Source organism: Magnolia sinica, chromosome 4, assembly GCF_029962835.1.
Source record: "Magnolia sinica isolate HGM2019 chromosome 4, MsV1, whole genome shotgun sequence".
Taxonomy (NCBI): domain Eukaryota; kingdom Viridiplantae; phylum Streptophyta; class Magnoliopsida; order Magnoliales; family Magnoliaceae; genus Magnolia; species Magnolia sinica.
Window position 1 is genome coordinate 24,368,254 of NC_080576.1, and position 14,417 is coordinate 24,382,670.

The following is a 14,417-nucleotide window of genomic DNA, read 5'->3' on the forward strand; positions in this document are numbered from 1 at the left end:
GTGTCTGCCTATCTTGGCACTTGGAGTCATAATTATTCGGTTTGAATTGAGTTGCAATTTCAATTCTAGTACACCCGCATTCCAACTGGAAAACCAAATAGAGCAACCAATACATCTTACTATGATGCATGTGTTTTGTCCATGTCCTTTGTACATTTTGCCAACTTATTTAAGGGCATGAGCACAAAACTAAGGTCGATCAAAATATTTAGTAGACCAAACAGTGATAATGAAATGCCGGCCATTAAAAGTTCCTGGGGCCGTAGAGGCTCAAGCTGATATTTGAATTTTCCCTTTTTACTTTATCAGCTGGTTGGATGCCAAATAAACATTATACCGGGCTTGAGAAGTTTTTAATGATGAGAGTCTAACATCCATGTTCGAGCAGTGTGGTCCACCTAAGATTTGCAAAATGTATGGACCGTGTGTATAAAAACACATGTACCATGGTGGAGCCTGCAGACCTTTCCGACAAGGACATCGGTACTGGAGGGGTCCACCTAAGCCACTCATGTACGGAAACGGATTGGCTAGTCCCCTGCCACGAGCCCAGTGAGTGGTGGTCGGTGCTTCGTGGGCCTACCATGATGTATGTGTTTTATCCATGCCGTTCATACATTTTCTTGATCAATTTATGGCTTGATTCTAAAAATGAAAGGAATATAAATCTCAGGTGGACCACACCACAAGAAAACAATAGTGACTGGATATCCACAATTAAAATCCTTCTAAGGCCTACTGTACTGTTTATTTGACATCCAATCTGTGGATTAGATCATAAAGACCTAGATGAAGGGAAAAACAAAGATAAGCTTGATCCAAAACTTTATGGCCCTCGAAAAGTTTTTAATGGTCAAAATGAACTGTGTTTCCTGTAATGTGGTCTACTTGAGATTGGGATATACCTCATTTTTGGTCACGTGCCCTAAAATGATCTTTAAAAAATAGATGAATGGCATGGATGAAACACATACATCATGCTGGGGCCCACATAGCACCAACCACCAGCCATTGGCTGGTGGCAGGGGGAGTAGCCAATCAGTTTAGTTTCCCTCGTGTACTTGCTGATTGGTCCACCTAATTAAGCAAGGGCCATGTTGGCATCTTTGTTGGATGAACAGGAACGTGCGCTAAGAGCGCCAAAGCGTGGGATCGAAGACGTTGACCAGACAGAGAATTTCCAATCATTCATCTCTTTCATGTAAATACGGCTCACCAGGTGAGTAAACCAGCGTGTTTTTTTTCCATCCAGGGAATCCAGGTGGCAGGCCGATTTATTGAACGGCTTGGATCTCTATTTATTTCTTTTAAGTAAAAACAGCCCACCAGGAGTGTAGACCAGCATGATATTTTCACCAAGGGAATCCAGGTGGTGGGCCGACTTAATGAACGGCTTAGATCTCCAATCACGTGTGTCTGCAAGCACAATATCAAGCGCGAGTGCACTTTGCAGGTTGCTTGTGGAGGATATGGAATACTCCTCCCTTAGGTTTGACCAATCAGCGGCGGCCAGTGGGTCAGGTTTTCCGAGGGCGCCATAGGTTTATCGGGACGCGCGAAAACCAAACTCACCCGGAGAAATGCGAATGCAGACGCGCGCTTGGTCAAAAAGGCAGTCAAATGCACATGGTCCACCTAAGTGCGGGACCCACTCAAGCGATGGAACAAATGCGAACATCATTCGCTTTTTGTGCTCGCAGTCCACACATGCCAACTCAATGTACGTGTACAAGATCCAAGCAACTTATCGGATGGGTCCCGTGTGTAGATACCGTCACTAATAAATCAGTCGGATCAAACCGTCTGGTGGGCCACACATGTACATTGAATGTGGACAGTTAATAAATTTCTGAATATCCAATTCTTTTGCATACGTTTGCACACCTGATAAGCTGGCCAGACTATTTTTGGCCGAGGGATCTACACCGTTAAGCCGTGATTCTGAGCTGTTTGCTGCTGGGGACGTGTGTCCCATTAGCACGTGTGGGCGCCCAGTAGACTTCTTAGGCGTCCAGCCAAAAATTTTTCCCTCTTGCCAATTCACTTTCGTGGATACTCTCGCAGCGCGAGACCATGTATACAAATGCACGCAGCCGTTGGATACTGGGTTTACATTCGCATCAATCCAAACTGTTCAAAACGTGGCCGATTGTAGATTGAGCATGCAGCATGCGTGATCTGACTTCGGACCTAATAATCGTACGGTTTAGATTGTGGTGATTAAGTTCCACTCGTGCAGAGGTTATGTGCATTTGCATGAAATGTAATACGTTTCTAGCGTATCAAATAACTCTTGTCCGTATTTTCTCTCGAACCGCGTTAGCGTCACTCCCACGGTTACTTTCGCACGCCGACAGCCACGTGGTTGGAACTTTAATGAGATCCACTCCGTCCATCACGTACGCTGCCTCATGTTAACCATTGAACCCAAAGTCATGGTAATCTAAAATTTTAAACACAACAAGGAACGGTTGGCATGAAACGCACGCGATTAGTTTGTATAGGGCCCACCATGGTGTTTATATGCTATCCAGTCCATTCATCTGATTTACCTCATCAGGATCAAAGATAGGTTTTATGTATATATGCGATTTGAACTCGTTTCTCTAAGCAGGGAGAGCCCCCCGGTAGGTACTGAGTGCGACGTACGCAAGCGTTTTTCTTTTTTTCTCTATAAATCCGTCGAGCGAGGTTGCATCGGACAGAATTAGGTGAAAGCTTCTCTGTCGCAAAATCACAAAAGCGCGAAGGTATCTTTTCTCTCTCAATCGCAATAGCTTGGACGAGGGTCTCTTCTCTCTCTACTTGCCAAGAGCAATTTCTACTATCCACACGCGTGCCAACGTGATGCGAGAGCGCGCCGTTCATCAGGAAGTCCCACTTTTCATGCTAATGTGGACATTAGCATGTTTTTTCATCAGCTCATTTGTGATTTAGTACAAGTGGCCCACCTGATGAGTGGACGGTCCGATCTTTATGTTGGGGCACTTGCAAGATGGGGCTCGACTGGCGAACGGTTGGGATCTTGTACACGTATGGCAGTTGGCACATATGGACGAGTCCCCGGGAAGTTCAATGGGCGATGCTGCATTATTCGCCGGGGCCTCTAGATTAGTTGTGCCAATGGGCTACACGTGCCTCATGCTCACACGTTCCAATATTCCTCGTTGTGCCTGATCAGGCCATTCATCAGGCCGACCTCTCCGTGACCGTGAGTTGTCCAACGATCACGCCAGTGGTCGACTGTCCGTATTGGGTCATGCCTGATGAATGGGTTTAACGGCCTTTGTTTGGGGACACCACTTAAATCATCAATGGACAGCCGATGGTTTGACTCAGCATGTAGGTGGGACCCACCTAATGCGTGGATCAGCCTGAGGGACGCGGATTTCCTGCAAAAGCGAAGTTCCTGCGCTGGAAACCTATGTGGGGCCCACAGTGATGTTCGTGAGAAATCCATCCCGTTCATCCGTTTTTTGTGGTCATTTTAGTATTAGGATCAAAAAATAGCCGCATCCAATACTTAAGTGACCGAAAACGTGAGGATTAAACGTCCATGCTTGAAATATTTGTGAGGCCACGGAAGTTTTGAATCCAGCTAATATCTGACGTTTTGAACGGTATGGATGGCATGTAAGCATCACTGTCGACCCATAGAGGTTTCAACGGTAGGAATTTCAACGGTAGGAATTTCCCTACCCCACTTTTCCTTTAGTGCGGCCCAGTTGACTCTTGGATCACGATAAATTTTTTGCCTTTAAGTCTTAAGACGAGCTCACAAAACGGATGGACGGGGTAGATTTCTCAAAAACATCACAGTGGGCCCACCTAGGTTTCCAGCGCCTGCAAAAGGCATTAGCAGGAAATCCGCGTCCATTCCAGAAAAGGGTGATATTCTGGTGGGCACTGACGGTTCATGGTAAAGATGTTCTGCACGGGCACCAGATACCGTGGCCGTGGGCAGTTGTCTTTGGGGGATTTATTCTCTTGTGGGCCAGGGTGTTTTATCGTGTCCGTACATGTGCCATGTTGTACGTGTTCCGTGAAGCCCTCTAAGTTAGTAATCAAGTAAGTGTATGAAATCTGTACAGTTCATCTTACGCAAAAATCACCCGGCGAGACGATCCTAGTCATTGATTGGAGTATTCGCCCACCGTTCCCGTTTGATGCATTTCCCCTTCCACGTGTGAGGCGAGCACGCACCATCCAGCGAGCTCACTTTTCATTGAGCTATCTAGGGCCTACCGAGATTTTTGAGTCCCATCCAACCCGTCCATTAGATTCGCTTCCTAATATTAGTCGTGGATCCCCAATTCCAGCCAGATCCATAACCCAGGTGGGCCACACCAAAGGGAACAACTGGGGACATTGAGGAGGGGAGGGGGCCGCTACCATTGAAACTTCCTATGGAAAGTGGGGTCTACCCTGTTGTATGAATGTCATCGAGACCATTCATTAGCTGAGCCCCTTCCAGGATGAAGGAACACTCAGAAAATCAAGACATCCAAAATGTAGGTGGGCTAAGAAAGCGAATATATATATTTGAGTGGTGTGTCCTACCTGATTTTTTTTGATAGGGATGATTTATGGGATGTAAGCTTTCCATGAAGATTCACACCAGATGCACGGTTTAGATTCCAAATAAATACTACGGGTGGGCTCCCGCACAGATCGAACATACGTCCGAACGCATGTATGAGGTGGACCTCCATCACATCGGGCGATATATAGTCACCTCCGATACACCTGGTTCGTTTTATTTCAAATACCGTTTTCTGGATAGGGTTTTGAGTTCCCGAGGTTTTAAGTCCGTTACGAGGGAGAATCAAAGCTGCTCTCTGTTACTCTCATTTCAGAGGGAGAAATCTCCTTCTCTATTTTCTCATTTCCAGGGTTTTTCTTTCTTCTGCTAGGGTTTCTATGGCTTGCATTGCCTACCATGTCCGAACTGGGATGAACTTTCCTCAATGTCGATCGGCAAACGCATTTTCCGAGAATCGCCTTCGCTTATTCGAGAACCGGGCGGTCCTTTTCGCTGGCGATCGGAGACAGAGCTTTCTCCAATCCTTCAGCGTTGGAAAATGCCGTCTATCATTGTCTAGTTTGCGTTCATCAGCAGGAGCATTGAAGAGCATCAAGGAGAATTCGGAGCGGTCGGGCTTTGGCCTTGATGAGAAGCTTCCTGGTAAGAAACTCGTTGGACGGTGTTTTGAAATTCTATATTCTTGCATCAGCCGCTTCATTCGATTTCTTAGTTGGCTTCTAGTTCATATATGAGGAAATTTAGAAACTTTTCTGTAAAAAAATAATCTTTTTTTTTGGTAAAATTCTAAAAAAATAATGATGACGGGTACTAAAACAAGAAGTAAATTTGTTTTTTTGTTTTTTTTTTGTTTTTTTGTTTTTTTTTGGTTTTGGCTCGTTTGAGGTGGGAAAGAAGTAGATTTATTATCTGTAATATTGTATAAAACATCTATTTTCGGTTTATGGAGTTCCTCTTGTCTTGGGTTGCAAGTGTCTTTGTCATGTAACCTTGTTGGAAAAGAAAAAAAGGAAAAATGTTTAGGGTGTGTTTGGATGTACTACTGAACTGAATTGCAATTAAGTCTGATAAAGTGGGAATGCTCAAAAATTGAGATTTCCTTAGAATTGATACTGAGGGTACATGCTCAAAACTGGAATTACATGATTTTCAATTTCGAAGGATTGTTAATCGCTATGAATGCTTAGAAACATCATTTACTTACTGTTGTTTCCTCTTAGTTAACCCGAATGATGGCAGTGCAATTAACTTGTGCATTCAAAAGCAGCCTGAACATAAGTGATCACCATCACCTTGGGTTCGAGCCTGTGGCTCAACGGTAGACAGGTTGTGTTTGAACATTGAGGTCTTGGTTTGTTCCCAACTTACCTAATTTTTTTAAAAAAGTGATCATCATATCTTTCAAAAATAATAATAATCATTGTCATCGTCATCGTCATCATAGGCTTGTCCTAGCTATTTCAGGTTGGCTAATACACTCAATTGAAAATTGACATATTTGACATAGAACCCTGCAATGGTAGAAGTTGAAATATCTCTGCAAAAATTAACAAATTGATTGAGTTCTCACTCAACAACTTGATTGAGGTTGGGTTGAGCTAAAGAAGACACTTGGTTTTTGTATAAAAAGAAAGAATTGTTTGAAAATCTCACAGAAATCCATTATGAGAAAAAAGCTTAAAAAAAAATCAGATCACAACATAGGATCTTTAAGTTTGAAAGTTCAATCAATAGCTGAGCTAGTTACAAGTAAATTTGACTTAGGATTTGATGAGTCCAACAAGACACTTGGTTTTTGTATAAAAAGAAAGAATTGTTTGAAAATCTCACAGAAATCCATTATGAGAAAACCAAAGCTTAAAAAAAAATCAGATCACAACATAGGATCTTTAAGTTTGAAAGTTCAATCAATAGCTGAGCTAGTTACAAGTAAATTTGACTTAGGATTTGATGAGTCCAACTTTTGTGTTTCTAAACCTTGTTTTTATCCTTAACATCTTGCAATGTTTTGTGATTAAAGAAAAATGGATGTATATATCTTTGGCTTTTGCAATGGTGCTCACATTTACACAATGTTAGTATGCATGTGCAGTGTGAAGTGGATTATATGATGGTATGCCAATGAATTTTCAATAGAGATTTAAAAAAATCATAATTAGGCATGTCCAGCTGCTAATTTAGGTCTTTGGCCTATTAATTATTACCTGATAATTTGGATAATCAGTTATAGTTTTGGGTAAACATCTATTTAATTCCGGTGTTTCATTTACAGAAGAGAGGGTGGTAGTGTTGGTCATTGGCGGTGGGGGAAGGGAACACGCACTTTGCTATGCGTTACAACGTTCTCATTCCTGTGATGCAGTATTTTGTGCTCCGGGTAATGCTGGGATTGCTAATTCAGGGAATGCCACTTGCATATCAGATCTTGACATTTTAGACAGTTCAGCTGTCATCTCATTTTGTCGGCAGTGGGGAGTTGGGTTGGTTGTGGTAGGTCCAGAAGCTCCTTTGGTTGCTGGTCTTTCAAATGACCTTGTCCAGGCTGGGATCCCAACTTTCGGCCCTTCATCAGAGGCTGCGGCATTGGAGGGGTCAAAGGATTTTATGAAGAAGTTATGTGACAAATATGGAATTCCCACTGCAAAGGTTTATCTAGCCCTCATTTATGCCATACCCTTATCTAATTGACTAGTATTGTTTCTCATTGCTTTATCAGCCCCGCATTTTGATAAATGTTATATTGAAAGATAGTTCACTATTTTGGTGGTCGAATCGAGAGAAAAGATTTCCATGATAGCAACAGCAACCAGCAAGTTTGGCAGTAAACATATATGTTGTTGTATCTCTATGAAGTCTCGTCCATGCTTCTAATTCTATCAAACAACCTCTTTATTGTTTCTACTTCTAATGCCTGCAACTAATGACTTTGGTGCTGGTTCTGTTTGCTTCTTGTTCTTGGTTAGGCTTCTTTGTGAATGTTGATATCTATATTTTATGATTTTAACTTTTATCTGGTATTGCCATTTGTCTTGTCATATAGCTGCACAAATCTTTCACTTTGGGGCCTGTCCCTACTTCAGATTTTTTTGAGATGTTTCAGGGGATTAAAAAGAAGAAGAAGAAGAAGAAGCTTATATTGAAGTTCTTTTGCTACTTCTGGCCTTGCACTCACTCCCACGTTCTGCATGCTTGCCTTCTGTCTATCAAGTTGCTGATCTGTGTGGCTTGTTTAATTTTACTCACATGCAGAAAATATTACATAATTCTCAGAAGCAATGCATGTTCCCATTTGTCCTTTAATCATCATTCAATAATATCAATCGGGTTTTGTCACCCATTTTCCATGTTTGAGAGATTTACTGATCCCCATTATTATATTGTTTTGGAGAAATAGTCTTCAGATACAATATGGCATGTGGCCTATTGACAGGATGGTCTATCCCCAGCTCTTAATGTTTGTAGCCGGTCTTGTAATTAATTACCTTTTCCTATGTTCCTCCATAACATCTGGTCCGAAGGCAATTTAGTAGAATCCTTTAAGACCGATGATCAGTCAAGAGCAGTTTCTGAATCATAGTGAAACCAAAATGTTATTGATTATTGACTGGTAAAACTTGAAGTCAATCTCTCATTGGTTCAAGTTTGTGCATTGTTCATATCCTATCTTGTGTGCAACCTCAGAACATTTTACTTTTTGTATGCAAGTCTTTCTTCTTCGAATTTAAGGATCCCAGAATATTTTGGAGGATTTCTTCGAATTGTTCAAGACTGCGTTGGTAATGCCTGGATTGTCGGAACAACTCCTCCAAGCTTGGGATTGGGGTTGGAGGTGCCGGGCCCGTATTGCCTTGTGAAGGTTGCCCCTCAGTTCAGGAGCAGAACAATTGGAATTTTCATCAAAGCTTGCAGTCATTGAAACAAGTGTTCTTAGGAGCGAAGAGGACATTGTCAGAAGTGCTAGCATAAGGGGCTTGTTTTCTGTATTTGGGATTTGGTTGATGGCTTATCGTCCAGTCTTCTCTTATCTTTTTCCCCCTTTCTTTTTTGTTTTTCATGGCATCTTTTGCCTTTTTAATGAAGTTACCATTCTCGGAAAAAGTTGAAGAGAGGTGTGAAATCTTTCGTCTTTTGTTCTTCCTCAATGAACATTCTTCAGGGAGTGAAGCTTTCTCATTCTCTAGCTTTCATTTTTGTTTGAGGCTGACTTTTGAAAGCCATTGTTTTTTGTTTCTTCTCTGGATTGGATTCTCAGTTCCATAAGTGGAACAGACCCAGGTTGTCTAAAATTCTGCTATATTGAGGACTCACTACTAGCCCCTTTGAAAAGACTGTTTTCACCTTATGTCAAGTCTTTCGTAAATAGTTTCTTACAAACAAGTTGCAGGGAAGTCCCTAGGAAGTGCACACAGTTCATGAAATGTGTGGTTCTTATTAGTGACCTATTTGAACTCAATGTCTTGACCTAACCATTTTCCTCTTGTCCAATTGTCCAATTGTATACAAGTCTTTGTATGAGAGTTGTTTTATTTTCTTTTAGTAAGACTTGAAAAGGAAACACAACTTTACATTATTGTGCTTGGATCATTGTGAAAGTGTAACTCTCTTAGGTTGCTAATGCACAGTTGTCTTGCCACTAGTGATTTTATTCATGGAAAATGTGCTCCCCTTGAATTTTGCACGTCCAAGGTTTTCTTCAGAAAATGCACGTGGCTGTTGGTGCTTTTTTTAATCAGTAGTGACTAGTGATGATACTGTTAGTTTTCGTGTTTTTTCTCTGCCATGCTTGATTGCCCTTTTAGTTGCTTGCATTATAAATGAATCTCTGTATTCGTTGGCTATTGTTTCATTCCTGGAGTTTGTCTTTAAGGGTTTTGTTGTTTTCCATCTTGTTTGAATATAAAAATTACGGTAGCATAGTTGTATTCTGCTTGTGCTGCCTCCTCTATCTCTTGCATTCCTATCATGATATTTGCATTTATTAGTGTAGTTTTGGGATTCTTTTCTGGTAGCAATTGCACCTAATGGCAGAATTTGCATCCACTGATCCCCAGCCAAGGTAAAAGAGGGTTTGATACCTGGTAGGCAGCTGGTCATCAAACTTCAACCAAAGCTACTATGAGAGTCGATCCAACTTCAAATGATTGCCAAAACATGATTCATAAAGCTGACCCCAAATATCTTGGTAAAGGCTATGCTGATGTATGTTGCAAATCTTTCTTCTTCTAATGAATACCTTATTTTGCATGAGAAGAAAGACTTATTGGTTTATGAGTCACTGTAGTTTCACATCCTTCCACATTAGAAGGTAGCTAAACAATCTCTTATAAGAGAATAACATGAATTCCTGCAACCTCAAGTTTTTGCAGGGCATATAGTGTAGAATGGCACCACATTGCTAGTCTCCTAGCTACTGTAAACCATGGAATGGAATGAGTTGTTCTAGATGTCACTTATTTAAAACTGCAGCAGTACCAATTTTTACGAATAAAAAATTCAAGTGCATCATTAGTAAATATTTCAGCTATAATAATTTTGTGTTTGTTCTTCCCTCCTTCCCCCCGCCCCCGCTTTATGAGAAATAGATTTATTGAATGTTACATGGGAAGCACTACTAGGCAAGGTTCATGGGACAGAGATTGACTAATGCAGAATTAAGTTATAGGCTTCTTCTTCTTCTTCTTCTTCTTCTTTTTTTGGCAATACCATTTTATTTTCAAAAAAAGAAAAAAAAAGAAAAAAGAAAAAAGAGTAAGAACAACAAAAGACTCCTCACCAAGGCGGATAGGAATACCCCACCCACAAAACCTGCCTACAAGATATAGGTTTCCAAGCTACCCTCTCTCGGTTATTGGATACTCAGTTATAATCTCATGAGTACATGGTTAGCATTGATAACTAGAGAGCTATGCATATCCCAAATGTAATTAAGATGCATGCTGATCTTTTATGTCCTGGGTTTCTCTCTGATTGTAAGACCAACCACAAGTTGCCTCTTGAACAACTCCATCAGTAGCTTTAAATGCTGTAGAAGGGTTCTAGCCTATAGCTCATTTGAGTCCTTGATGCTGATCAGACCAGAGTCAGCAATCTTAACAGTCCCTTGTCATCTCTACAAATGCTCACTGTTCAACCCTTTTGTTCTTTTTGTTTGTGAGAGGTTTTTATTTCTGAAATGTTCATTGATGATGATTCTATCCTGTTTTATCATTGATTACCTTGACAACTGGAAGAAACCACCAGTTCTTTACCATGTATAATAGATTTTATATTCACGAGTATTCGCCTATCGCTGATACCTGCCAAAAGGAGGAACTTGGTATTGATTAATCAGTAGACTGCCAACACAATCTGTTTGCTGAAGCATGTGGTTGCTTGTTGATCACTTGTCTTCACCTTCTTTTAGCAGAGATCCATGTGATCAACTTTCTAGATATTTATTACAATTGTTTTTGGTACTTGCAGTATCGAACGTTTACAAATCCTGCAGATGCAAAGCAGTACATTCAAGACCAAGGTGCGCCTATTGTTGTCAAGGCAGATGGGTTGGCTGCGGGAAAAGGAGTTGTTGTTGCTATGACTTTAGAAGAGGCATATGAAGCTGTTGATTCAATGCTGGTGAAGGGGCTTTTTGGGTCTGCTGGTTACAGAGTCATAATCGAGGAATTCCTTGAAGGAGAAGAAGCTTCATTTTTTGCTCTGGTGGATGGTCAGAATGCATTACCTCTCGAATCTGCTCAGGACCATAAACGAGTCGGTGATGGTGATACGGGACCAAATACAGGTGGGATGGGGGCATATTCCCCTGCACCCATATTAACGAGAGAGCTTCAATCGGTGGTCATGAAAACAATAATCCTCCCAACAGTGAAGGGAATGGCTGCAGAAGGTTGCAAGTTTGTTGGTGTCTTGTATGCAGGGCTTATGATTGAGAAACAATCCGGTCTACCTAAGCTTATCGAGTACAACGTTCGCTTTGGTGATCCAGAGTGCCAGGTTAGTAACCAGTCCCATATTTCTGTTCTTCCCAAGAAAACTCAGTTTGAAGCAATAAGTATGCAGCAATATATGTTTTTTTCTAAAATTAGATGATTATAATATCTTTATATGATGAGTGCCGTAACATTTTTTTGCAAACTGGCCACAAATCACCAGAAGATATGGATATATGCTTCTTCGAAAGGATTCTCATGTCCTGCATGCACTTGTGCCTTCGATATGGGAAAAATGTTAAGCTGGATGATATTCCTTTTCTTGATTTAGTGGGAAGGCATTTTGGTCCCTCAGATTGGTTTTTAGCTCCCTCTACCATCTACTTTTTATTTTTTCTTTATTGGACAATTTTTGGAATACTGTTCGGGATGCCAATGAGGACCTGGCTGGGTCATGGTCAGCCTGAGCCCAACTGGAGTATGGAAGCCCTAAACCCAAGCCTGACCGGGTTAAGTTTTTCCAGTCCAAGTGTGGCCAGTTATTCAATTCCTGCATCTATATTGGTGATATTTAATGCAGATTTCAGACTAATAAAAATTATTATAATCATGGCCCCAACCTGGCCCATACTGACTGGGCCTGATAGACCATGTCTTAACCAAAGGCCTGCTTGCCTTATTACTAATCAGGAGTCAGGACTGAATTTTAGACCAGCCCAATCCGACGTGCCTAGGATCTAGGTCTAATCCTGTGCCCTTGCAGACCAGGGCTCATGTTGACACTCTTAAAACATGAGCTAATATGCTAGACAAACTCCTCTTCTTCTTTTTTTTTCTTTTTTTGTGTTTTCTGCTATAGATGTAGTTCTTACACTAGGAAAAATATAATTCTGTTTTGGTACAACATTGGGAGGCCAATTACGTATACAACTTCATGTTCTTTGGAGGAGAGACATTGCATCATGGTCACAAATGCATGAGTACACGTCCTGTTCTCTGAATTCAGTAATCGGTTGATTTTCTTCTTCTGTCAATATGTGTTTGGCTGCACAATTTTACTGAATTTCGAAAATGGGTTCAGTAAAGAGGAAATGACCAAATTGTAATTACCTAGTATTGATGTGGAGGAATTAGTATCCAGATTGCAACCATGTTACTTTCAAGTTGAACTTGAAGGGAAAATGATTGCATTTTGAGGCGACTTCTTTATTGTAAATGCTAGGAAATATCACCATTATTTGGCTTCTTTTTTCTTTTTTTTTTTGGAACACTGACCATTGTATGGCCTTTTCCTCTTGATTGAACTAAAATTCTGTGATTTGATTCGGCAAAGCATCCAAACACAAAAAGCATGTTATGTCAATCATAAAATGCCAACTTACATCAAGGGGCGACAAGAAAGATGTTGCTAACTTGCTACTCCATTTAAATGTGATGTTTATTTATATTTCACATCTCATATCTTTCATGATTTGATTTTATTTCGCATGTTCTTGGAGAAACCATCACAAAATCATGAAACCACATGGGACTCAACCTGTAAACTGTAATGTTTCATGATTTTCTTGATGTTACATTGTATAGCATGCACACATGCATATGTGTGTGAACATACTTTCTCATGCATGCTTATGCTAATGCACATGTGTGTGAACATATGTGAACATACTTTCTCATGCATGCTTATGCTAATGCACATTCTATGGATTACTGAGAGATGCTCCAGTGCTCTCGGAGCACTATAAGTTATAATGGTCCTAGTTGCATTTGTGCACTCCAGTAGATTGATCTAAACTTTCCGTTAGTTCCAACACATTCAATCGGCTCCCATGCAAATATCACACCAATCTGATGATCTTAACCATCTGATCAAAGCCTCCAATCAAGTGTCAAGATCGTTTGTACAAAAATAGGTCTAACCAACAATTCGATCCATGTATTTGACAGTTCCCATCATGGGTTGCTTATGATTCTCAAGAATCTCTTCTGTTAGGCAATCCTAACCATCCCATCCATGGGTTGCAAAAGGGATGGCTACAAAAAGAAGGCCAAATCTTAGGATGGATTGATTATTCACTCAGTCTTATTTTTGAATGGTAACCCTTGCAATGTGTTCTAGATTCAATGAACAGTCTAGATCAATCCATTGGACTGTCCAAGTTACCTAATGCAACTAGGAGCACTATAACTTATAGTCCTCTGAGAGCATTGGAGCATTTCTCTAATTTACCATGGGGTTACTTTCTGGCCACTAAACACTGGTTGGTTTTCACCCTCGGAAATTATACATGCAGGTTCTGATGGTTCGGTTGGAATCCGATTTGGCACAAGTTCTGCTTGCAGCTTGCAGAGGAGAATTGGGTCAGGTGTCGTTGAATTGGTCGCCAGGATCGGCCATGGTAGTGGTGATGGCTAGTCAAGGTTACCCTGGGGCGTACAAGAAGGGGTCTGTGATCAAAAACCTTGAAGAAGCGGAGCTTGTCGCTCCAACTGTCAAGATATTTCATGCCGGAACTGCACTTGATTCCAATGGTAACTTCATTGCAGCCGGGGGTCGTGTGCTTGGGATCACGGCCAAAGGGAAGGATATAGAAGAGGCCAGAGATAGAGCTTACCAAGCAGTCGAAGAAATAAACTGGCCGGAAGGGTTCTTCCGGCAAGATATTGGTTGGAGAGCACTTCCCCACCAGCAGTTTGCGACGAAAGGGTAATTCTGTCCTGTTTGTGAGGTTATTATGGATTTCTAACTTATGAAGATATCTATCACAGTAGAATCATCCAAATAGGAAGATGGGCCTTGAAAGCCCATGAGAGGATCAGGCAAAAGAAATGGGAAGAGAGGTTGGTGTATACTTGTTAGAAGTTGATGTTACAAAAATGTATAACATGAGAAAGGAAAAAATTTTAAAAAAAAAATAAAAAATCCCTTTTCTTCATCAGCAATA

At 41.0% G+C, this 14,417-nt stretch overlaps 1 protein-coding gene across 1 annotated transcript; it reads left to right on the plus strand.

Moving 5' to 3' along the window:
• Positions 1-6,595: 6,595 nt before the first annotated feature.
• On the plus strand, positions 6,596-14,417 carry LOC131244090 (phosphoribosylamine--glycine ligase-like). Its single transcript, XM_058243749.1, has 4 exons — positions 6,596-6,617; positions 6,768-7,189; positions 11,006-11,536; positions 13,767-14,417. Exons 1-4 carry the CDS (start codon positions 6,596-6,598, stop codon positions 14,181-14,183), a joined length of 1,392 nt encoding a protein of 463 aa, XP_058099732.1. The 3' UTR covers positions 14,184-14,417.

Bases quoted from the DNA above. Each gene is read 5' to 3' on its own strand.
- LOC131244090 (XM_058243749.1), top strand. From the start codon at position 6,596: ATGGTGCTCACATTTACACAAT. The intron at 6,618-6,767 runs GTTAGTATGCAT...TTGGATAATCAG, and splicing joins GGTGCTCACATTTACACAAT to TTATAGTTTTGGGTAAACAT. The intron at 7,190-11,005 runs GTTTATCTAGCC...TGGTACTTGCAG, and splicing joins ATGGAATTCCCACTGCAAAG to TATCGAACGTTTACAAATCC.